The sequence below is a fragment of the Mustelus asterias genome, chromosome 12 (genome assembly GCF_964213995.1).
Source record: "Mustelus asterias chromosome 12, sMusAst1.hap1.1, whole genome shotgun sequence".
In the NCBI taxonomy this organism is placed as follows: Eukaryota; Metazoa; Chordata; class Chondrichthyes; order Carcharhiniformes; family Triakidae; genus Mustelus; species Mustelus asterias.
Window position 1 is genome coordinate 2,834,472 of NC_135812.1, and position 23,494 is coordinate 2,857,965.

At 45.3% G+C, this 23,494-nt stretch overlaps 1 protein-coding gene across 1 annotated transcript in view; it reads right to left on the minus strand.

Moving 5' to 3' along the window:
• spag5 (sperm associated antigen 5) overlaps nucleotides 1-22,407 on the minus strand; it is a 46,703-nt gene extending 24,296 nt beyond the window's left edge. Inside the window, exons 1-10 of the mRNA XM_078225926.1 lie at nucleotides 22,115-22,407; nucleotides 18,551-18,743; nucleotides 15,821-15,940; nucleotides 15,558-15,650; nucleotides 11,949-12,083; nucleotides 4,616-4,709; nucleotides 2,874-3,021; nucleotides 2,695-2,757; nucleotides 2,050-2,212; nucleotides 21-133 (exon numbers count right to left, since the gene is read on the minus strand). Coding sequence (XP_078082052.1) covers nucleotides 21-133; nucleotides 2,050-2,212; nucleotides 2,695-2,757; nucleotides 2,874-3,021; nucleotides 4,616-4,709; nucleotides 11,949-12,083; nucleotides 15,558-15,650; nucleotides 15,821-15,940; nucleotides 18,551-18,743; nucleotides 22,115-22,407 — 1,415 coding nt within the window. The remainder of the gene's footprint in view (nucleotides 1-20; nucleotides 134-2,049; nucleotides 2,213-2,694; nucleotides 2,758-2,873; nucleotides 3,022-4,615; nucleotides 4,710-11,948; nucleotides 12,084-15,557; nucleotides 15,651-15,820; nucleotides 15,941-18,550; nucleotides 18,744-22,114) is intronic.
• Between the last annotated feature and the right edge of the window lie 1,087 nt (nucleotides 22,408-23,494).

Below are 23,494 nucleotides of genomic sequence, written 5' to 3' on the forward strand. Positions count from 1 at the left end.
CCTCTCACTCATTCACTCACCGCAGCTCCTCACATTCCAGGTTGCGATCGTGCAGGGTGCGGACTTGTTCACCAAGCTGCCCCTCCATCTCCAGCAAGTGCTCACGGGTCACCCTCAGCTCCTGCTCCATAAACTGACACAAGGAAACAGAACAACAGGATATTCAAATGTACACATTCAGAGGGAGAAAGGCTGATCAGACCAAGCCTGTGAGATCACTCTGGTGGGGAAACCAGTGCAGAGATCCTGGCTCAGCAAGATAGACAAAATATACACTTTACCTCAGTCCACGTGCACAAAGAATGACAGAAATGTACTGTGCAGGAGGCCATTTGGCCCGTTATGCCTGTGCTGTCTCTTTGAAAGAGCAATCGAGTTTAGTCCTACACCTTTTAAATCTGTAAACCAGTTCCTTTTTAAAATTATTGATGGAATCCACTTCCACCAGCTTTTAAAAGTCAAGCCTCCGAGATCCTGAAAACTTGAAGAAAAAATCTCATCTCCTATAGAATTATTTGCCAGTTGAGTGGTGTGATGGCAGAAGGTGGTACCACGGTTAGTGGACAATGGGAGGATGCAGTAAGTCAATGGAGAGATCAGAAGGCACAAGTCCAATGTGGGGCTGAAGGTCACAGAGGGAGGTTGAAACTCGGCAGTGGAGGGACTGACAAACAAGCAATACGACTGGATGAATCAGTGCTCTGTGGAAGCCCGGGAGACGGGAAAGACAAGAGCAGCACCTAATAGGAGATAAAGAATGCAGTCGACCTTGTGCAAGGTGGAGTTTGATACAGAGAACAAAAGCAAGTCTGTCAGTGGCACAAAAAATGATTTCAGCAACAATGACTTTTTAAACAACAGGCAGAAAGCTGAGCACAAGAGTGTTTATCCGCTGCCATCGAGGTGGTGTGAACCAGGCCACAGTCTTTGCACTTTGAGCTAGTTGAACAAGGGATGTTTGAAGGGGCTGAGAGTTTCTAAAAGCTCATCAGTGCCAATAATTGGAGCATAACCCAATTTCCCGGGGAAGCTCCAGAGATTCAGCCTATTGCTCTGGAATGCAATCCAGAAGTAGGTCAGTCTAAAAATGGCAGGAGTTCATCTCAAAGGACAGGGGGGGGAGCAGGGAAGATGCTGATTAGCTCCTGCTAAAGGTTTGCAATCTCTTGTCATTTTAGTCAAATTAAAAAAGGTATAAAATTGAGAATCAAACAGGAGAACCAAAGAAAATGGAAATCAGCAGAAAGTAAAGTCAGGGAATCTGCAGGGTCGAGATAAGGAATCAGAGATACAAGTGCCCAGGTTTAATCAGTACCAGGGAGTGGGTGGGGGAAAGGGGGAGGGGAGGAATACTCTTCATTGAGTCAAAGGGCAGGATTTTCAGGCCGTGCTTGCCCCAAGACTGGAAAATCCTGCCCAAGGTCAACAGATCTTTGCATGGTCTGTGTCCCGCCCAGTACGATTCTCATGGTGGGTGGGACAGGAAAATTCTGCCCAGAGAGTCATTATGTCAGAGAAAGAAGCCATTCAGCCCATTAAATCCATACTGGCTCACTAGACCAATCCAATCAGTCCCATTGCCCTCTTCTATTCCCATAGCCCTGCAAGTATTACTCTGAGCATCCTTCATAAAATATTCACCCACCTGTTGCTGCAGCTGTTCCACCAGTCAAACTCTGGAGTCCTCAGGATCTCTGGACCAGGGCTAGGCTCTCACACCCACTACCTCTCTTACCACCCACCCCCCCTCAACCCAGTCAGTGCCACCGACCAGGAACCATTCCTCAGATATCTAAATATCTTAATGTGCTGCTCACCGCCCTCCTTTAGGAAGTGCTTCACAGTTCAGTCCTGTCTCACTGGAAGCAGCTGTCACTTGCGCAGGCCCGCAGCAAGGGGTCAGGCATTAACTGGTCTCACAGCTCAACTGCCTGAGCCCGAATCTTCACACCACAACTGGTATTTAATGAACTGTATATCTGCCTTCCCACAACCCACAAAGATTGCAACCCACAATCTTTCATCACTCTGAGGCTGTTTACCACTTACTTTGTTATAGTCTGAGATCAATGCAGCTTCAGCACGGGCGTCAAAGAGTTCTTGCAGCTCCACGTCTTTAAGTGCCAGTGCCTTGGTTAGGTGGACGACTTCAGCCTGAGACAATGCCATACCTTCCTTTTCCTGTTGCAGTTTATCCAGAGCCTCCTCCAGACTGAGGGAAAAACACACATCTGTTAAGTTATAAATCAATAAAAAGCAGAAAAGGTGACTGCAGTGTAGAACTTGCTCCTTATTCCAGATTAATAACATCAAGCTTAATTTTGCAATTGACTCCCAGTCTCAGTTTTTTGGGGGAGGGAATTCCAGATTTCCTCTTCGCATGTGTGAAAGAATGCTTCCTGACATAACCCCGCTGGCCTACATGTGACTCCAGACCCACAGCAATGTGGCTGATTCTTAACTGCCCTCAGCGATGGGCAAATGCTGGCACAGCCAACAATGCCCACATCCCATAAACGAATAAATTAGAAGAGCTCCAAAGACTGAGGACCCTCAGGAAAAAATTCTTCACATCCGTCTTAAACAGGTGAGCCCTTATTTTTAAACAGCGAGCCCTAGTTCCAGATTCTGAGCCAATGAAGCACAGTGACTTATGTCGGAGCTATACATACCAACCATTCTGCACATTATTACCTTTGTACATTCTCCCTTAGAGTGTCTGCCAGGTTCGTATTCTGTGCTTCGCAGGTCTGCAACCTAGAGCAGGGTGAGGAAGTCATATTCACACAGTTATAGCCATGAATATTTACTGCTGCATTATCAAATCAAAAAGGCAAACATGCAACTGCATCATGGTGACAAAGCTGACTCACTTCTCTGTCCTTTCAGCTAGTGCCGCATCTGAGAGTTTCAGTGAGGCCTCTATGGTAGCCAGCTCCACAAAGTATCTGCTGTTCTCCTTCATCAGCTTGTCTCGTTCTTCCTCCACCTTGGCTAGCTGATCGGTCATGGTTTCCAGCCCTGAAATGGGTATCGGAGTGTTAACTCAGTGGTTTGCAATGGATTCTCTCTCCCATGTCTAGTTGTGAGAGATACTGGGACAATGAGTCGACTTCCAGCGCTCGCCATGTGAAGCCCAGTTTACTACCTGGGTAAAGTAGGGAGCTATATTTGTATAGCACCCATAGAGGTGGGAGGGATGCAGAAGGGGAAAATTGATTGTTTGAAATAGGTGGATCTTAAGGCAATGAACTTACTCCATGTTTCATATCCGGCAGTTTGCATTTCCACTGAAGTCATGGAAAATAATGGAGTCAACTTCAGATTCCATTTGACGACAATCATTCTGCACTCTGGTCAAAAGAGAATTCTACCGCCATTATGCGCTCATCCCAAAAGCGTTTCACCACCAGTGACGTAAATAGGCGAACATGCCAACCATTTGACACACAGCAAAATCTCACAGAGAGCAACAAAAATGAGCAGCCAATTAACTGCTGCTCTGCACAGGATTGGTCGGTGCAGGAGGCCATTCAGTCCATCGCATCTGCACCGGCTCCAAATCAGCCTCATGACTTAGTGCCTTTGCCCTGCCTTTTCCCCAGACACCTGCACATTGTTTCACTGTCCTATCGAACCTGCCTCCACCACACTTCCAGGCGGTGTATTCCAAACCCAAACCACTCGCTGTGAGAAAAACGTTATTTCTCACATCACATTTGCTTCTTTTGCAAATCACTTTCAATCTGCGCCCTCTCATTCTTGATCCTTTTTACAAGCGGGAACAGTTTCTCCCTATCTACTCTGTCCAGTCCCCTCGTGATTTTGAACATCTCTATCCAATCTCCTTCTCTCGAAGGAGAACAATCCCAACCTCTCCAATCTATCCTCATAACTGAAGTTTCTTATCCCTGGAACCATTCTTGTAAACCTCTTCTGCACTTTCTCCAATGTGTTCACATCCTTCCTACAGTGTGGTGCCCAGAACTGTACACAATATTCCAGATGAGGTTTAAATTGTGTTTTTTATAAATTCAACATAACCTTCTTGCTCCTGTATTCTGTGCTCCTATTAATAAAGCCCAGAATATGTATCCAATAAAGCCCAGAATATATATACACTATATGGATAAGACCATGGAATAGTTCACATTCACCAGAAGAGCAGACAAATCATCGGTTTAATGCCTCATTCGAGAAACCGCACCTGGGATAGTGTAGCATTCCCTCAGTACCGCATTCCATCCAAACCAGATATCTACCCTCTAGAAGGACAAGGGCAGCATATGCATGGGAACACCACTACCAGCAAGTTCCCCTCCAAACCACACACCATCCTGACTTGGAAATAGATCACCATTCCTTCACTGTCCTGGAATTCCCTCCCTAACAGCACAGTGGGTGTACTTACACCCCATGTACTTCAGGTCAAGAAAAGCAGCCCATCACAACCTTGTCATGGGCAATTAGGGATAGGCAATTCAATGCTGGCCTAGCCAGTGACACCCACATTCCATGAACAATATTTTTTTTAAAAATTAAGTTTTGAATTGTGAGTGGGATTCGAACCCAAAACCCTGTGACTCGAAAGCACTGTCACCATTTCCCAACCTACCAGATTTCAGCTGCAGATTCTCACAGTCTAACCGTTTAACTTTGTCCAGCGAATCGTGGAGTTCGTAGGCAGTTTGTTCCAACTCCTGTTGCATCTGGACCACAAAAACATACATTTACACACTGCACTTTTGAATGCAAGCCAGGGCATTAAATCAAGGAGATGATGGTAAAAGGCATCAATCCTAATAGACCCATGTCGGGAAGATGCTTTGTGGGTTCATTCCCTGAGCCCTAGCCCAAATTAAAAGATCCTGATGGAGGATGTTGTCTATATTGCCAGAGCAGAGGCTGCTGAACAGGAAAGATCCCAGCACTATCATTAAAAATAGATTAAAACCACCTCAGACACAGGGTGGTGCCAGAGGGCTGGAGAATTGCACCCTAAGGGTGCAGAGATGAGCCCAGAATCTTCAACAAGCTAGTTTGACTAATCTCTCAAGAAAACTTTTCGAAATAATAATCCAGAAAAAATTGTCACTTCAGCAAATGTGGTTAATTAAAGAAAGCCAGCACAGGTTTAAGGGAAAATAGTGTTTACCTTGCTGGAGTTTGATGAGGTAACAGAGAGGGTTGATGTGAGAAATGTTGTTGATGTGGTTGACATGGACTTCCAAAAGGCATTTGACAAAGTGCCACACAACAGACTTGAGAAAGGTTAGAGCTCATGGAATGAAAGGAGCAACGTCAACACGCATGAAATTGGCCAAGTGACAGGAAATAGTAGTGATTAATGGTTACTTTTTGGACTGGAGGAAGGGTTGTAGGGGAGTTACCCAACCCAGACCCCTGCTTTTCCTGATACACATTCATGTCCTAGACTTTGGTGTACAAGTTCAAAATTTGCAGATGATATAAAACTTGAAAGCATTGTGAACTTTGAGCAGGATAGTTTAGAACTTCAAAAGGATAGTGAAAGTTGGCGGAACAGGCAGACAAGTGGCAGATGAAATTCAAGGCAATAAATTGTGAAGCGATTTATTTTGGTACGAAGAATGAGAACAGGCAATATAAAAAGTACATTTGTGAAGTTAACGCAGGAGTAGAGAGACAGATCCAAGAGTATATGTAAAAGAATCACTGCAAGTGGCAGGACGGGTTGAGAAAGTGGTTAATAAGGCATTATGGAATCTGAGCTTTACTAATAGGGGCAGAGTCAAAAGCAAGGAAGTTATGTTAAACTTGTAAAAAAACACTGGTTCAGCCTCAACTGAAGCATTGTGCCCAGTGCTAGGTATCGCACCATAGGAAGGATGTGAAGGTGTTAGAAGGGATGCAGGAAAGATTCATGAGACTGCTTCATATGATCATAGGAAAAAGAGTAGGCCTTTAGCTCTCAGGTCTGCTCCGCCTTCAATTCATGGTTGATTTCTACCTCAATACCATTTTCCCACACTATCCCCATGTCCCTTGATATCTTCAATATCTGGAAATGTTATAATCTCTGTCTTTAATATGCTCAATGACTGATCCTCCACAGCTCTCTGGGATAGAGAATTCCAAAGATCCAGCAACTTGAATAAGGAAATTCCTTTTCATCTCAGTCCAAAATGGCCAACCCCTTATTCTGAAACTGTTCCCTGGTCCTCGACCCCCACAGCCAGGGGAACATTCTTTCTGCATCTACCCTATCAAGCCCCTTGTCAACAAAATGAAGGAGATAATCATCGACTTCAGGAGGCGTAGTGGAGGACATGCCCCTGACTACATCAATGGGGACAAAGTGGAAATTGTCGAGGGCTTTAAGTTTCTAAGTGTCTAGATCATCAACAACCTGTCCTGGTCCCTCCACACCGATGCAATAATTAAGAAAGTCCAACAAAGCCTCTACTTTCTCAGGAGGCTAAGGAAATTTGGCATGTCCGCTACAAATCTCACCAACTTTTACAGATGCACCATGTGAATACCATTCACTTTGAGATAATTCTCAAACTCTTGTGAACTAAACTGAGAACCATTATCACCAGCAATCTGTTCCGGTTTATCAAGTCTTACAAAAACTTTATCAAGTTTTTCAATGTTTGTTCAGTTTGGAGTAAACCTCTGGCCACTTTGAGTGTGCATCAATTATGACTAATAACATGCAATCCTCAAACGGACCAGCAAAATCTACCTGTAATCATTGCCATGGCATCTTAAGCCTCTCCCAAGGGTGCAGAGACAACAGTGGTGTATTTCTTATTTGTGCACAGGATTGACACTGTCCCACTTTTTCTTCAATCTGAACATCTAGATCTGGCCACCAAAAATAACTACACGCTAATTCCTTCATCCAGACTATACCAGGATATCCTTCATGCAGTTGTGCAAGAACTCTTCCACACAGACTAGGAGGAATGATCACTCGGATTCTCCACAATAGACAACCACCTTCGACGGTCAATTCAAGCTTTCTTGACACATGTGGTTTCAAATCAGGAAGTGGGCAATGTGTTCCAGCTATCATTCCTTTCAACACCATATCCATCACCTTCCCCATCATGAGATCATTTCTGGAATGTCTCTGAACTGGAGAAGCTGTCATAGCCAAATTATCTACTAGCAAAAAATCATATTGGCAAAACTAGTGGGTGATGTCTGCTCAATAGGTAAACACAAATGTGATAATGCATCAGCATTAGCGAGGCACACTGATTGACGATACTTTATATAGTTAGAATGTGCAGATAAGATCAGTGACCACCTTTGCAATCAGCTAGCAGCCAAGAATGGTAATGTCTTTATGTGGCCCAAAAATAGTAAAGGGTCGATGATCAGTCAATAGTGAAGTGATGATCATATAAGTAATGTCGAAACGTTTGTACACCAACAATTGAACTCAATGCTTCTTTTTCTAGCTGAGCATAGTGTGATTCAGCACTAATCAGAGAACACAAAGCAAAAACTATTGGCCGTTCTTCTCCTTAAGGTGTAATGTGAAATGACTGTCCCTACTCCATAAGGAGAAGCGTCACAAGCAATAATGGTAGCTTCAGATTAAAACAAACCAATACTCCAGACTTCTGCATTTTTGACATCCATCTCGGCTTTCTCACGTTGTCCAGTGCCATGGCTGTTTCACACATACTAAATTATGCAATGGCTTCAATAATGCCGCTAAGTTCAGATCAAATTTGTCGTAATAATTTACTAATCTTAGAAAGGACCTCTATTGTGTCACACTTCTTCAGAATTGGTGCTTCTAAAATAGCGTCCATTTTTAGATGCTTTATGCAGGCCTTTACTATCAATAACATGACCCAAATACTGGACTGACATCTGGAAAATGTCACACTTTTCTTTCTTTATATGCAGACCATGTGCTTGACTATGTTCCAATGTTGCTTCTAAATTATTCAAGCGCTTCTGTTCACTGGACCCTGTATTTAGAATATCATCCAGGTAACATTGTACACCAGAGAGACCACTTAAAATCTGATCCATCGTTCTTTGGAATAGGGCTGGTGCAGATGTTATTCCAAAAGGCAATCTTCTATAACAAAAAAGACCTTGATGAGTAACGATGGTAAGCAATGGTTGTGATTCAGCAGCTACATTCATCTGTAAATATGCTTACAAAAGATCAATTTTGCTGAATTTCTGCTCACCTAATAACCCGGCAAACAAATCTTCAATTAAAGGAAGTGGATATTGATCATCACGGGAAGCTGGTCCAGCCCAACAAGCTTTTGCAACGTGACCCATTTTGCCACACTTATTGTATTGATTATCTTAGCTTCAGCATTCACTCGCTGAATGGCCCATGTGACATGAATGTTGCCATTTTGACTTCTTGTGGGCAGTTCTCAACTTGTGGATCTTCATTCCTGCACCAAATTGTGAAACCTATTTAGCAGCCAGTTCCATCAACACTGCGATTTCTCCTGCATTCTTTACAGTCAAAGCACGTTCAGTAAGCAATGTTCTTTGGATAGCCTCATTTTGGAGACTACTTGACTTTGAAGAGTATCTTCTAATGACTCGCCAAACTCAATGTTGTGCCAGCCTTTTTAAAGTTGCCACAAACTGAGCAATGCTTTCACCTTCCACTTGATTCCTTCAGTGGAACCTGAACCGATCCGTGATGATCAGTGACATTGGAGAGTAATGCTCTTCAAGGATCTTTGTCAAGTCATCATAAGTTTTGGTTCCTGGATTTGCTGGATAAACCAAATTCCAGAGCAAATTAAAGGTTTCACTTCCTATTTTACTGAGGAAAGCTAGTACAAGCTACTTGTTTCCAATTTTTTTTCATTTCTACAAAGTGCTGAAAACACTCTGAATAGGAACTCCATGATTCATTTTCTTCATTGACCTGCCATTTTCCTCGCAGGCATTAGCGACTCGAGACTGCTCAGTATATATATTCTTAAAACTGTCTTCCCTTTTTATCCTCAAACCTTTGACAGGTATCTTTCTTATAAATGGCCCCAGCCATACAGCAGAGCATCCCTTCTTTTCAAATATGCCGGATACTGTCTGGAATCTTCCCCTTCTCTGATTTGGAAAAAAACCCTCAAAACCACACACAACTTTTTTCTGACTTGGCTTTCTTCACTGGTAATTCGATGCTGTTGTTGCTTGACCCCAGCCTTCGAATACTCGAAGCACAAGGGCCCACACTGTTTTTTCTTTGATATTCTCAATAAAACAAAATCCTGACTCGTCATCAATTTATTTTGTAATGTCGGAACTATATTTGTGGAACTATAAATCATTATTTATTCTAGGCAGTCTTGCCTGTACAACTGAAAGTAAAACAGCAGTCTCTGCAACACCCTAATGACATCATCATCAAATCCTGCAACCAGTTCAAAATAACAGAACACATTCCAGGAATTTGTCCTCCATGGCATACTGTTCATTAGGATTATTGGGTTACCCAGTTTGTGCTTAAATTGCAAGTCTATCCTTGTTACCTGCACCTCCAATTCCCCGATTTATACTCAGCCCAATGTTATTACTGCTGTTTGATTGCCTATAAAACAACTCCTAATAAAGTTTGATGTCCCATGCTGTTTCTTTGCTCCACCCAAACAGAATTGAAATTTTGATCATTAGATCTCATCCTTCATTAGCAGTGCTCCTCGCTTCCTTATTGCCCATCCTTCCTAAATATCAAATACCCTTGAACATTCAGTTCCCAGCATTAGTCTCTCTGTAGATAAATGCGAGGTGATGCATTTTGGTAGATTAACTGAGTAAGTCCTGCCCTGGTTCAATGGTCGGGTGTTGGGGAGAGTTACAGAACAAAGAGATCTAGGGGTACATGTTCATAGCTCCTTGAAAGTGGAGTCACAGGTGGACAGAGTGGTGAAGAAGGCATTCAGCATGCTTGGTTTCATTGGTCAGAACATTGAATACAGGAGTTGGGACGTCTTGTTGAAGTTGTACAAGACATTGGTACGGCCACACTTGGAATACTGTGTGCAATTCTGGTCACCCTATTATAGAAAGGATATTATTAAACTAGAAAGAGTGCAGAAAAGATTTACCAGGACTTGATGGATTGAGTTATAAGGAGAGGCTGGATAGACTAGGACTTTTTTCTCTGGAGCGTAGGAGGCTGAGGGGTGATCTTATAGAGGTCTATAAAATAATGAGGGACACAGATCAGCTAGATAGTCAATATCTTTTCCCAAAGGGAGGGGAGTCTAAAACTAGAGGGCATAGGTTTAAGGTGAGAGGGGAGAGATACAAAAGTGTCCAGAGAGGCAATTTTTTCACACAAAGGGTGGTGAGTGTCTGGAACAAGCTGCCAGAGGTAGTAGTAGAGGTAAATACAATTTTGTTCCTTAAAAAGCATTTAGACAGTTACATGGGTACAATGGGTATAGAGGGATATGGGCCAAATGTGGGTAATTGGGATTAGCTTCGGGGTTTTAAAAAAAAAGGGTGGCATGGACAAGTTGGGCCGAAGGGCTTGTTTCCGTGCTGTAAATCTCTATGACGTCTCTGTAATGGCAATTAGATCATACCCATTTACTTCCATTTGTACCATCAATTCATCTCTATACATTCAGGAAGTGCCTTTCATTCAATCTTTGTTATTTTGCAACCTTTCACCTTATGTGTTCGTGCAAAGTTTATACACTTCCAGGTACACTCGGATGATCAATTCCCTTCTTGATACCTTGCCTTCTCCTCTCTCTCACATCTTTCTCTCACTTGATCCTGACAGGGATGAGGAACTTCAGTTATGTAATCAGAAGATGGGATTGTTCTTTTCAGGGAAGAGAAGTTGAGGGGAGATTTGATAGAGGCATTCAAAATCATGAGGGATCTTGACATAGTGGACAGGGAGGAACTGTTCCCGTTGGTGGAAGGATTGAGAGCCCAAGGGCACAGATTTAAGATAATTGCAAAAACAATTGCAACACGAAGAAAACATTTTCATGCAGCGAGTGGTTAGGATCTGGAACGCACTGGCTGAGATAGTGATGGAGGAACATTCAATCGAGGCATTCCAGAGCAAGTTAGATTATCTAAAAAGGAAGAAATTGCAGGACTAGGGCGAGAAAGGAGGGGAATGACACTGTGAATTGCTCCTTCAGAGAGCCAGCACAGACATGATGGGCTGAATGGCCTCCTTCAGTGTTATATCATGGAGCGGTTACAGCAAAAGTCAAGTTAAGGCTACAATGAATAAATAATTGAAAAGGAGAAATTTTCACAGCTACGGTGAAAGAACAAGGAGCTTTTTGACTCATTGGATATCTCTTTCAAGGAGAACCAGCATTAACACGGTGGGTCAAACGACCTTCTTCTCTGCTGTCCATTCTATGATCTATGCTGGCTAGTGCCAGCAGAGCAGAGAACTAAAGTTTAACTGCAGTAGCTCTGTATAGTACCACTGCCAGATACTGCAGGGCAGTGTGGGCATTATAAGTATTCAACAATCTACCACAGGATTAAAGCAGTGCTGCCCAATACGTAGCTGGAAATCCAGATGCAACTAATTGCATTTGTGATTCTGCTCTTTAAAAATGATCAAGAGAGACAATAGTTAGTCATGTGATCACAACACTCAGCAGCACGGTATGTATGATAAAGTGCTGAGGAAAAGTAGTGTGCGCAAGGTGTTTTCTGATCAATGTGACTACTTTATTTTCTTGGTTACTGCATGTTGGGAGATATTTATTGAACAAATCTACGTGTGACGTATGTTTAGTTTATTGTACGAGTGTGCAACAGGCAGATTCTACTAAAATGAGGGTATGTTGCTAAAGTAGTCCCAAGAGCAGCACCAGAGGTTAATGAGTATTTCCTGTTTAACACTGGCTGACGACAATTCACTCCAGTTTTAATTCAAAGTGATAGTTAATGGGGGTTGGTCAGAAAAGATAAGCACTCACATTTGCCATCTTCCATTCAGCCTCGCCTGTCCTCGTCCTCAGTCCTCTTTGTTCTTCCACGGCCCTCGCCATTGCTTGGGTCATGGTTTGGAGTTGGTTGGCACTCTGGCGGGCGAGATCTCTGGCATCTTTCAGCTGTGTGGAGAAGGTCACATTTAAAACAAAACAACAAAAAGATTGTTTCAGAGGACAGGTGATGAGTTTTTAATCTGATGCTGCTCCTGATTAACTACTGAGTGGCTGTAGTTGTGGGGTGAGAGCAGGACCATCCCACAGTCTGCAGTTTGAAAAGGGGAGAAAAGCTGCATCAGTGGCCTGCAGGAGGATGTTCATTGATGATTGTACAGCGTTTGGTTCCATTCACAGCTCCTCAGATAATGAAGCAGTTTGTGACCTCACGCAGCAAGATCTTCACAACATTCAGGTCTGGGCTGATCCCACATTCGTGCCACAAAATGTCCATCTTCAAAAGCGAATCTAAATGTCTACCCATGATATTCATATAATCATAGAATCCCGAGAGTGTAGAAGGCCATTCGGCCCATCGCGTCATAGAGTCATAGAGGTTTACAGCATGGAAACAGGCCCTTCAGCCCAACTTGTCCATGCCGCCTTTTTTTTTAAAACCCCTAAACTAATCCCAATTGCCCACATTTGGCCCATATCCCTCTATACCCATCGTACCCATGGAACTATCTAAATGCTTTTTAAAAGACAAAATTGTACCCGCCGCTACTACTACCTCTGGCAGCTTGTTCCAGACACTCACCACCCTCTGTGTGAAAAAATTGCCCCTCTGGACGCTTTTGTATCTCTCCCCTCTCACCTTAAACCTATTCCCTCTAGTTTTAGCCTCTCCTAACTTTGGGAAAAGATATTGACTATCTACCTTGTCTATGCCCCTCATTATTTTATAGACCTCTATAAGGTCACCCATCAGCCTCCTACGTTCCAGAGAAAAAAAGTCCCAGTCTATCCAGCCTCTCCTTCTAACTCAATCCATCAAGTCCCGGTAGCATCCTAGTAAATCTTTTCTGCACTCTTTCTAGTTTAATAATATCCTTTCTATAATAGGGTGACCTGAATTGCACACAGTATTCCAAGTGTGGCCTTACCAATGTCTTGTACAACTTCAACAAGACGCCCCAACTCCTGTATTCAATGTTCTGACCGATGAAACCAAGCATGCCAAATGCCTTCTTCACCACTCTATCCACCTGTGACTCCACTTTCAAGGAGCTATGAACATGCACCCCTAGATCTCTTTGTTCTGTAACTCTCCCCAACGCCCTACCATTAATTAGTAAGTCCTGCCCTGGTTCAATCTACCAAAATGCATCACCTCGCATTTGTGTAAATTAAACTCCATCTGCCATTCGTCAGCCCACTGGCCCAATTGATCAAGATCCCATTGCAATTGGAGATAACTTTCTTCACTGTCCACTATGCCACCAATCTTGGTGTCATCTGCAAACTTACTAACCGTGCCCCCTAAATTCTCACCCAATATGCTCCAATATACCCCTTCAAAAAACTCAATCAGATTTGTGAGACATGATTTTCCACCCATAAAGCCATGCTGACTGTCCCCAATCAGTACTTGCATCTCTAAATGCCTGTAGATCCTGTCTCTCAAAATATCTTCCAACAACTTACCCACCACAGATGTGAGGCTCACTGGCCTGTAGTTCCCAGGCTTTTCCCTGCAGCCCTTTTTAAACAAAGGCACAACATTTGCCACTCTCCAATCTTCAGGCACCTCACCCGTGACTATTGATGATTCAAATATCTCGGCTAGGGGACCCGCAATTTCCTCCCTAGCCTCCCACAATGTCCTGGGATACACTTCATCAGGTCCCGGGGATTTATCTACCTTGATGCGCTTTAAGACTTCCAGCACCTCCTTCTCTGTAATATGTACACTCCTCAAGACATCACTATTTATTTCCCCAAGTTCCCTAAATCCATGCTTTTCTCAACAGTTAATACTGATGAGAAATATTCATTTAGGATCTCACCCATCTCTTGTGGATCCGCACATAGATGACCTTGTTGATCCTTAAGAGGCACTACTCTCTCCCTGGTTACTCTTTTGCCCTTTATGTATTTGTAGAAGCTCTTTGGATTCTCCTTTGCCTTATCTTATCTTTGCCTTAGTCCAAAGATGTGCGGGTTAGGTTGATTGGCCAGGTTAAAAATTGCCCCTTAGAGTCCTGAGATGCGTAGGTTAGAGGGATTAGTGGGTAAATTTGTGGGATTGTGGTCGGTGCAGACTCGATGGGCCGCATGGCCTCCTTCTGCACTGTAGGGTTTCTATGATTTCTATGATCTGCCAAAACAATCTCGTGTCCCCTTTTTTGCCCTCCTGATTTCTCTCTTAATTCTACTCCGACACCCCCTAAACTCTTCAAGGAATTCACTTGATCCCAGTTGCCTATGCATGCCATGTGCCTCTTTCTTCTTCTTGACCAGGGCCTCAATATCCCAAGCCATCCAGGGTTCCCTACTTCTGCCAGCCTTGCCCTTCACTCTAAGAGGAATGTGTTTACCCTGAACCCTGGTTAACACACTTTTGAAAGCATGTCACTTACCAGGCGTCCCTTTGCCTTCCCATAGACTCCCCCAATTAACTTTTGAAAGTCTTCGACTCTCTGACAGAGTATCAAGCCCTGGAATAGACATATAAATACTGTGGCTACAAAAACAGGTCAGAAACCAGAAACCTGCTGCAAGTAACTCACCTCCTGACTCCTTAAAGCCTGTCCACCATCTACAAGGCCCATGTTGGGAATGTGATGGACTCTCCACTTTCCTGGATCAGTGCAGCCCCAACAACACTCAAGAAGCTCAAACACCATCCAGGACAAAACGGCCCAGTTGATTGGCACCCCATCCACCACCTTAAATATTCATTCACTGCAGCACTGCTGCAGTGGCAGCCACGTAGTACCATCTACAAAATGCACTGCAGCAACTCACCAAAGCTCTTTCGACAGCACCAAACCCACAACCTCTGGAAGGAAGAGTGAAGGAGACACATGGGAACATTACCCCAAAGTTCCCCTTCAATCCACTCACCATCCTGACCTGGAAATATGTCACCGTTCCTTCACTGTTTCTGGGTCAAAATCCTGGAACTCCCTCCCTAACAGCACTGTAGGGGTACTGCTAATCAGCTGTTCAAGAAGGCAGCTCAGCACCACCTTCTCAAGGGCAATTAGGGAAGGGCAATAAATATTGTCTTAACCAGCAACACCCACATCCAGAGGATGAATTTCAAAGTTCAGACTCTGAATTCTCTATAAACAGGAGCAAGCTATCACTGACCTCTACGCTTATCCGGTCAAACCCTTTCAGGATTTTAAAGAACACATTAAGATCACCTCTCAGCCTCCTCCTTTCAACAAGTGTGCCACACCTTGTTCAGTCCCAGAGAGCAAAGAGCAGATCTCTGGCTCAGAATTCTGGATTCATATCCAGCAGGAAGGAGCCTCTCTCAGTGGATGTGGGAGATGCCCCTCCTCCACATCACACTTTGGCACTCAGCAGTGGGCGAGGGGCAGCAGAATAAAATGTAACGGTAAAGATCAATTCAGTTGAGCTGCTCACCTGCTCATGCATTCGCACTCGCTGGTTCTTCATTTCCTCATAAGCTCCATCTGCACCAGCCAGATATTCCTCAACGTCTTCAACCAGCAAATTCTGCCGAGGGAGTTACAGAAACATCTGAACGTTACAAAGGAGATGGAAACATTCAGCAACACAACACGAGAGGCAGACAAACACTTGTTTCTCAAATCAGCAATGTTGCCTCCACAAAAACCAGCAGAAATAGCCAGGCACTACTCTGAGCACAGCTTGTCATTACTTACTTGTTGCCCTCGGACGTTACAGATGGTACTGTGGAGCTGCTGGTACTGTTTGAGGCTGAGCTCAAGCTCTCGCACTCTGCTTGCATGCTGCAGGTACAGGCTGCAGTAATGATTCTCTACCTGTCAACACACAGAATAAACATTCTTAAATTCCCAGTCACTCTCTGCTCGGGGTTTAAGGTCGAGAGAGTTGAAGTAACAGCCTTGGTGATGACATGAACACTCTGTCCATGACCGTGATAATCTTTTCCACAGTTAACACGGGGGTTAGTCCAAGATGGTGGGATCAGTTTACAAAGTCCCAGAACCCAGATGGTGACAGGGAAGCTGGAAAAGCAAAGGTACACCCACCAATGCTAGATATCAAGCTGGAATTCCAAGCCGGAGTTCTGGTTTCCACTGACTGGGTCTGAGTGCAGTGGGAGTGAACCGAGGGCATTCAGGCTCCCAAGGCAGGAACGTTTCCATTGACTTTCCACTTACTTTCAGAGTAGAACATGGAAATGTCCTGCATCTCTTTCAAGCAACAATTTATTTCAAAGCTATAATGTCTCGGCTAATGATAGAAACTGGAATTCCACACAACGGCTGCTTCAAAGCAGGGAGTGTTAAACTTGTATCGAGCTTTGGCTAGGTCTCACATGGTACTCTCCACAGTTCTGCTCTACATATTATAAAAAAGTAAATAGAGGTACCGGAAAAGATGTAAAAGGTTGATATCAGAGCTAACAGGCCATCCCTATTAAGGTAGATTTAACAGGCCGGGGCTCATTTCTCTCAGATAGAGAAGACTGATGGATGGCCAGATATTATGGAAGGGTTTGACAGAGATAATGTTTCGACTTGTGGTAGAGTCCAGAACTAGAGGCCATCAATTAAAGACAGCCACCAATAAACCCAATAGGGAATTCAGGAGAAACTTCTTTACTGAGAGAGTGATGAGAACGTAGAACTCGCTACCACAGGGAGTGGTTGAGCTGAATACTATAGATATATTTTTAAGGGAGAAACTAGATAATATTCACTTGACAAAATTTGAGCATTTCTGAAAAAAAAAGACATGTTGTCAAAGCTTTTTGTCCTGCACTCATCAGGACAGATGCAAGAATACCAAATTTCAAAGGTAACAATTTATTCTCCATGAGAAAAGGGGTGCTGAATGGTTGTCAAGTCAGCTTTGACTGGTCAAGACATTGACATGGCAAATGCATCAGGGAGCTCATGTTTACTCAATAAAGGGGCAAAAAGAGAACAGATCTATGTAGCTTGCAGCAAACATAAGTGAGCTACCTTACCAGCCCAACTGATCTTAAACTGGTTGTTATTGAGTGTGATCCTTAACACTCAGGAATATTCAAACACATGCTGCCCAATCACGGAATCACATCCAAGGTTCGGCATTATGTTCTAGTTTTGCAAGCACAGGTTTGTCAAATCGAGTCAGTACTCTGTTTATTGTGAATAGCCGAAGAGACAGGCTAGGCTGTTTGATATGATTCGCCAGTCGTTGGGACGTATGACCTCCGTACTTGGCATCAAGATTCATTTACCACATTACCCATTTGCGCGTTAGGTAGAATGTCATTTCGATTTGATAGCAGCATCCTGTTAGTGGCAAACACCACTCAGGTTGCCACTACATTTAGCAGCATGAAATGGCTAGGTCCTTTACCTTACCAGGGTAATTTGAGGCAGACTGGACACTTCAGGTTTCAAATTGGCAGCCTTTGGCCTATTTGTGAGTATGCATGACACAGTGAATAATGATCTGATCCTGTATCCATGAGAAATAGCGATTGTAGATAGTGTTAGAGAACCCATATAGTGACAGGGTGATAGCAATAGCAGATAGCGTTGAAGAACCCATATAGTGATAGGGTGATAGCGATAGTGGATAGCGTCAGAGAACCCATATAGTGACAGGGTGATAGCGATAGTAGATCGCGTTAGAGAACCCATATAGTGATAGGGTGATAGCGATATTGGATAGCATTAGAGAACCCATATAATGATAAGGTAGCGCAGTGGTTAGCACTGCTGCTTCACAGCTCCAGGGACCTGGGTTCGATTCCCGGCTTGGGTCACTGTCTGTGTGGAGTTTGCACATTCTCCTCGTGTCTGCGTGGGTTTCCTCCGGGTGCTCCAGTTTCCTTCCACAGTCCAAAGATGTGCGGGCTAGGTTGATTGGCCGTGCTGAAATTGCCCCTTAGTGTCCTGAGATGCATAGGTTAGAGGGATTAGCGGGTAAATGTGTAGGGATATGGGGGTAGGGCCTGGGTGGGATTATGGTCAGTGCAGACTTGATGGGCCGAATGGCCTGTTTCTGCACTGTAGGGTTTCTATGATTCTATGATTAAAGAACCCATATAGTGATAGGGTGATAGCGATAGTGTATAGCGTTAGAGAAGCCGTATAGTGATAGGGTAATAGTGATAGTGGATAGCATTACAGAACCCATATAGTGATAGGGTAATAGTGATAGTGGATAGCATTACAGAACCCATATAGTGATAGGGTGATAGCGATAGTGGATAGCGTTAGAGAACCCATATAGTGATAGGGTGAGATGGAGGGGAGTGGGAGGAGGATCATGTCGAACATAAACACCTGCCAATTCTCTTAATTAACCAATTTCAACACAACCAAATACCAAAGACTGATCTCCATCAGAATTCCCACCCCATCTCACAGAGAGGGCCCAGAGGATGGATTTAATGCTCGGAATGTTACCTCGGGGGTCTGAGAACTGTCAGTCTGGGTGTAGGTCTCCCGCTGATCCGCTGGTCCAGCCCGTAGCCCAAGACCTTTACTCTTAGAAAAGTCATTCAGCTGGCTGGACAGAACCTCATTGATGAGGAGGGCCGTTTCCAGTCGCCGTTCCAGATCTTCCCGGGGAACTGATTCCAGAGCTTCTCTGGAAAAGCTATGGAAAGCAATTGAAAAACACGTTAAAGGCAACTAACTCACCCCTGCAGGGTCAAAGCACCAGGCAGCAGCGATGATCAAAATCTTATACATCTAGTAGTGGACACCATGAAGCATTGCTCAATCAAATCAAAGGGAACCCTCCTCTCAGGAGTGGGGGAGTAATAACATAGGGACAGGGAAACAGTTCTGCAACACCAAGAGCTGGCAAAGCTGTCACTACAGGAGACTGCAGACATGACAATATCACACAACGGTGATACCCAAATAAGGAGCCAGACACAAACAACAAGTTTGATACAGCAAATACAACCACCGGCCACAGTACTGTTAGGTACACTTTTTTTTGGGGTTGGGGGGCAGGGGATGAGGATCGGTCCAGTCCAGAGATAATGTAGCTCATGATGGACAGTCACACCCCAGAGAAGCTTCTTGCTTTCTAACAGAGCTCATTTCAAACAGGAACTAATTGTGAACCCTGGACAGGAAGGATTCAAATTCCCCATTCTGCTCTTTCCTGTTCCATTTACTTCATTTCCAAGGATCAACACTTTCAACTTTAACAGTCCAAAAAAAACCAAAACCACACTTGGTTTATGATTACTGAACACTGCTCCTATCACAGACATCATGCGCAGAGTTCAGGGGCTGTGACATCATGCGCAGAGTTCAGGGGCTGTGACATCATGCGCAGAGTTCAGGGGCTGTGACATCATGCGCAGAGTTCGGGGGCTGTGACACATACACATTGATTGGTCCACACGGCTGACAAATCACATTTGTGCCACACAAGTGCCAGGCAATGACCAGCTCCAACAAGAGAGGAGCTAGCCATCACCCTTTGACACTCAATGACATTATCATCCCCGAATCCCCAACTATCAACATCCTGGGGGTTACCATTGACCAGAAACTGAACTGGACTAGCCATAGAAATACCAAGGCGACAAGAACAGGCCAGAGGCTAGGCTTCCTGCAGTAAGTAACTCACGTCCTGACTCACCAAATTCTCTCCACCATCTACAAGATACAAGTCAGGAGTGTGATGGAATACTCTCCATTTGCCTGGATGAGTGCAGCTCCAAAAACACTCGAAGCTCAACATCATCCAGGGTAAAGCAGCCCACTTGATTGCTACCCCTTCCACAAACATTCAATCCCTCCACCACTGACAAACAGTGGTAGCCATGTGTACCATCTACAAGATGCTTTGCAGGAACTCACCAAGACTCCTTAGACAGCACCTTCCAAACTCACAACCACTATCATCGAGAACAGTGGTTCCCAAACTTTTTCCACTGGGCCGCACTTTCAGAATAAAAATTTGCTGGCGCCACACCGAATGTTTTATTGATAAGAAATACATTCAAAAACAAAAAAAAACAACTCCTAGCAGTGCTTGATTCATAACATAGAACACAACTACTTTATAATATGATCATGGGACATCCAGAAAGTACAAAACAATGCTGGTTTAAACCATGTTTAAATGTTTCTTTGATTGTCCTTGAATCTTCCCGCCACACTTGCCGTCCTCTCTCGCCGCACCAGTGTGGCGCGCCGCACCCTTTGGGAACCACTGATCTAGAAGAACACTTGGACTTCCAACAGACCCCTCCAAGCCACTCACCATCCTGACTTGGAAATACATCGCAATCCTTCACTGTCACTGGGTCAAAAGCTTGGAATGCCTTTCCTAACAGCACCATGGGTGTACCTACACCTCAGGCACTGCAGCAGTTCAAGGTGGCAGCTTATCACCCCTTCAAGGGCAATTAGGTACGGGCAATAAATGCTGCCCTAGCCAGCAATGCCCACATCCCATGAATGAAAATAAAGGTGGGGAATGATATTTTGAATATAAAAAAACCCTCGCAGTCTATCAATGCTGATCACTAGAGACCCCTCAAACTGCATATTCAAGATGGTTTACATGGACTTCAGCAAGGCGTTCGATAAGGTCCCCCATGCAAGACTTCTCGAGAAAGTGAGAGGGCATGGGATCCAAGGGGCTGTTACCTTGTGGATCCAGAACTGGCTTGCCTGCAGAAGGCAGAGAGTGGTTGTAGATGGGTCTTTTTCTGAATGGAGGTTGGTCACCAGTGGAGTGCGCCAGGGATCTGTTCTGGGACCCTTGCTGTTTGTCATCTTCATAAATGACCTGGATGAGGAAGTGGAGGGATGGGTTGGCAAGTTTGCTGACGACACGAAGGTTGGTGGTGTTGTGGAAAGTTTGGAGGGATGTCAGAAGCTGCATAGATAGGATGCAAGACTGGGCGGAGAAGTGGCAGATGGACTTCAACCCGGATAAATGTGTCGTGGTCCATTTTGGCAGGTCAAATGGGATGAAGGAGTATAATATCAGGGGCAAGACTCTTAGCAGTGTAGTGGATCAGAAAGACCTTGGGGTCTGGGTCCATAGGACTCTTAATTCGGCCTTGTAGGTGGAGGAGGTGGTTAAGAAGGTGTATGGTGTGCTGGCCTTCATCAATCAAGGGATTGAGTTTAGGAGTCGGGGGATAATGATGCAGCTTTATAAGACCCTTGTCAGACCCCACCTGGAGTACTGTGCTCAGTTCTGATCACCTCATTACAGAAAGGATGTGGAAGTCATAGAAAGGGTGCAGAGGAGATTTACAAGGATGTTGCCTGGATTGGGTGGCATGCCTTATGAGGATAGGTTGAGGGAGCTCGGTCTTTTCTCCTTGGAGAGACGAAGGATGAGAGGTGACCTGATAGAGGTGTATAAGATGTTGCGAGGCATAGATCGGGTGGACTCTCAGAGGCTTTTTCCCAAGGCTGAAATGTTTGCTACGAGAGGACACAGGTTTAAGGTGCTGGGGAGTAGGTACAGAGGAGATGTCAGGGGTAAGTTTTTCACTCAGAGGGTGGTGGGTGAGTGGAATCGGCTGCCATCAGTGGTGGTGGAGGCAAACACGATAGGGTTTTTTAAGAGACTTCTGGATGAGTACATGGGACTTAATAGGATGGAGGGTTATAGGTAAGTCTATATATAAGCCTAGGTAGGTAGGGACACGACCGGTGCAACTTGTGGGCCGAAGGGCCTGTTGGTGCTGTAGTTTTTCTATGTTCTATGAATATGGAGAGGTTTACAAAATTACCAATGTTTTTAAATTCACTCACAGTAAGTGGTGTCACCGGTGAGGTTGGTATTTACTAGCCAGCCAGAGAAAGTGGTGCTGGGTCATATTCTTGATGGAGTGAGTAGCTGTTTTGAACTGAGTGAATTTAATCATGTAGCTGTAAACTAATTCGTGAACCAGTTGGGATTATCATTGTACAACACAACACTCACTCGCTAGATTACTGGGTCCAGTAAATTAACCACTCATCTTTCTCTCAACTTACTTCCAGAGTAGAGAGTCTGTGAGCACCGCACTGTCTGTCACTTCAATGTCGACACACTCCGACCTCGATGTATTGACTTCCTTCTCAGCCAGGCTGACAGGGGTCATGCAGGTCGAGGTACAGTGTGTTCCCACGGGAGAAATCGCTGTGCTAGCCTCTTGATAGGTGACACGGTTCCTGCCCATTGCTTCTACCAGCAGTCTCCAGCTGTCTCTGGGTGTTTGTAGGGACCCTGAATGAATGAGGCACATCAGGGCACACGGCTGTGGGACAGGTATGGATGTTGTGCCCATGTCCTCCTGCCCACCCACTTCCTCCTCCACAGCCCCCTGTCCACCTGCCTCCTCCTGCTGCTCGACAGCCTCCTGCCCGCCGACGTCCTGCCCAGCCCCCTGCCCGCCTGCCTTCTCCTCCTGCTCCATATCCCTCTGCCCGCTAGCCTCCTCCTCGACAGCCCCCTTCCTGTCCGCCTCTCTCTCTACAAGCTCCTGCCCAGCCCCCTGCCCGCCAGCCTCCTCCTCGACAGCCCCCTGCCTGTCCGCCTTTATCTCTACAGGCTCCTGCCCAGCCCCCCGTCTGCCAGCCTTCTCCTCCTTCTCCATAGCCCCCTGCCCACCCAGCTCCTGCTCACTCGCCTCCTGTTCCATATCCCCCTGCCTGCCAGCCTCCTCAACAGCCCCCTGCCCGCCAGCCTCTATCTCTACAGCTCCCTGCCCGCCCACCTCCTGCCCACCTGTTTCCTGCTCCACAGCCCCCTGGCCGCCAGCCTCCTCCTCCATATCCCCCTGCCCGCTCGCCTTCTCCTGCTCCATATCCCCCCGCCCGCCAGCCTCCTCCTCCACATCCCCCTGCCCGCCAACCTCCTCCATATCTCCCTGCCGGCCAGCCTCCTCCTCCACAACCCCCTCCCCGCCAGCTTCCTCCTGCCCAGCTCCCTGCCCACCAGCCTCCTCCTGCCCAGCTCCCTGCCCACCAGCCTCCTGCTTTCCCTTGCCTATGCCCATACTCCTGCTGCTAAGTGGTATGGAATGTCCACCAACTGACATCCTGTTCTCAAGCGGCACTTCAAGAAGTCCCTCATTCATCTCCATTTCAGGAATGATGCCCGAGGAATTCTCTGTCACAACCCCAAGGCAATTGCTCCCAAATGCATCTGGCTGTCCTGCCATCTCTAGGTTTCTGAGCAGAGGGCTCCCTACACCCATCTTGGACCCAAGACTTGTCACTGCATGTCTCGTTACAGTCTCCATGAGGGATGAGGATCTGTGTTGTGCCAGCCCTGAGGTTATGGTGACGTCACGAAGTGACAGCTTGGGATCCTCCTGTGCCTCAATGGTAACTAGCTCCCCCTTTTGTACAGGACATGGAATTGCTTCACCA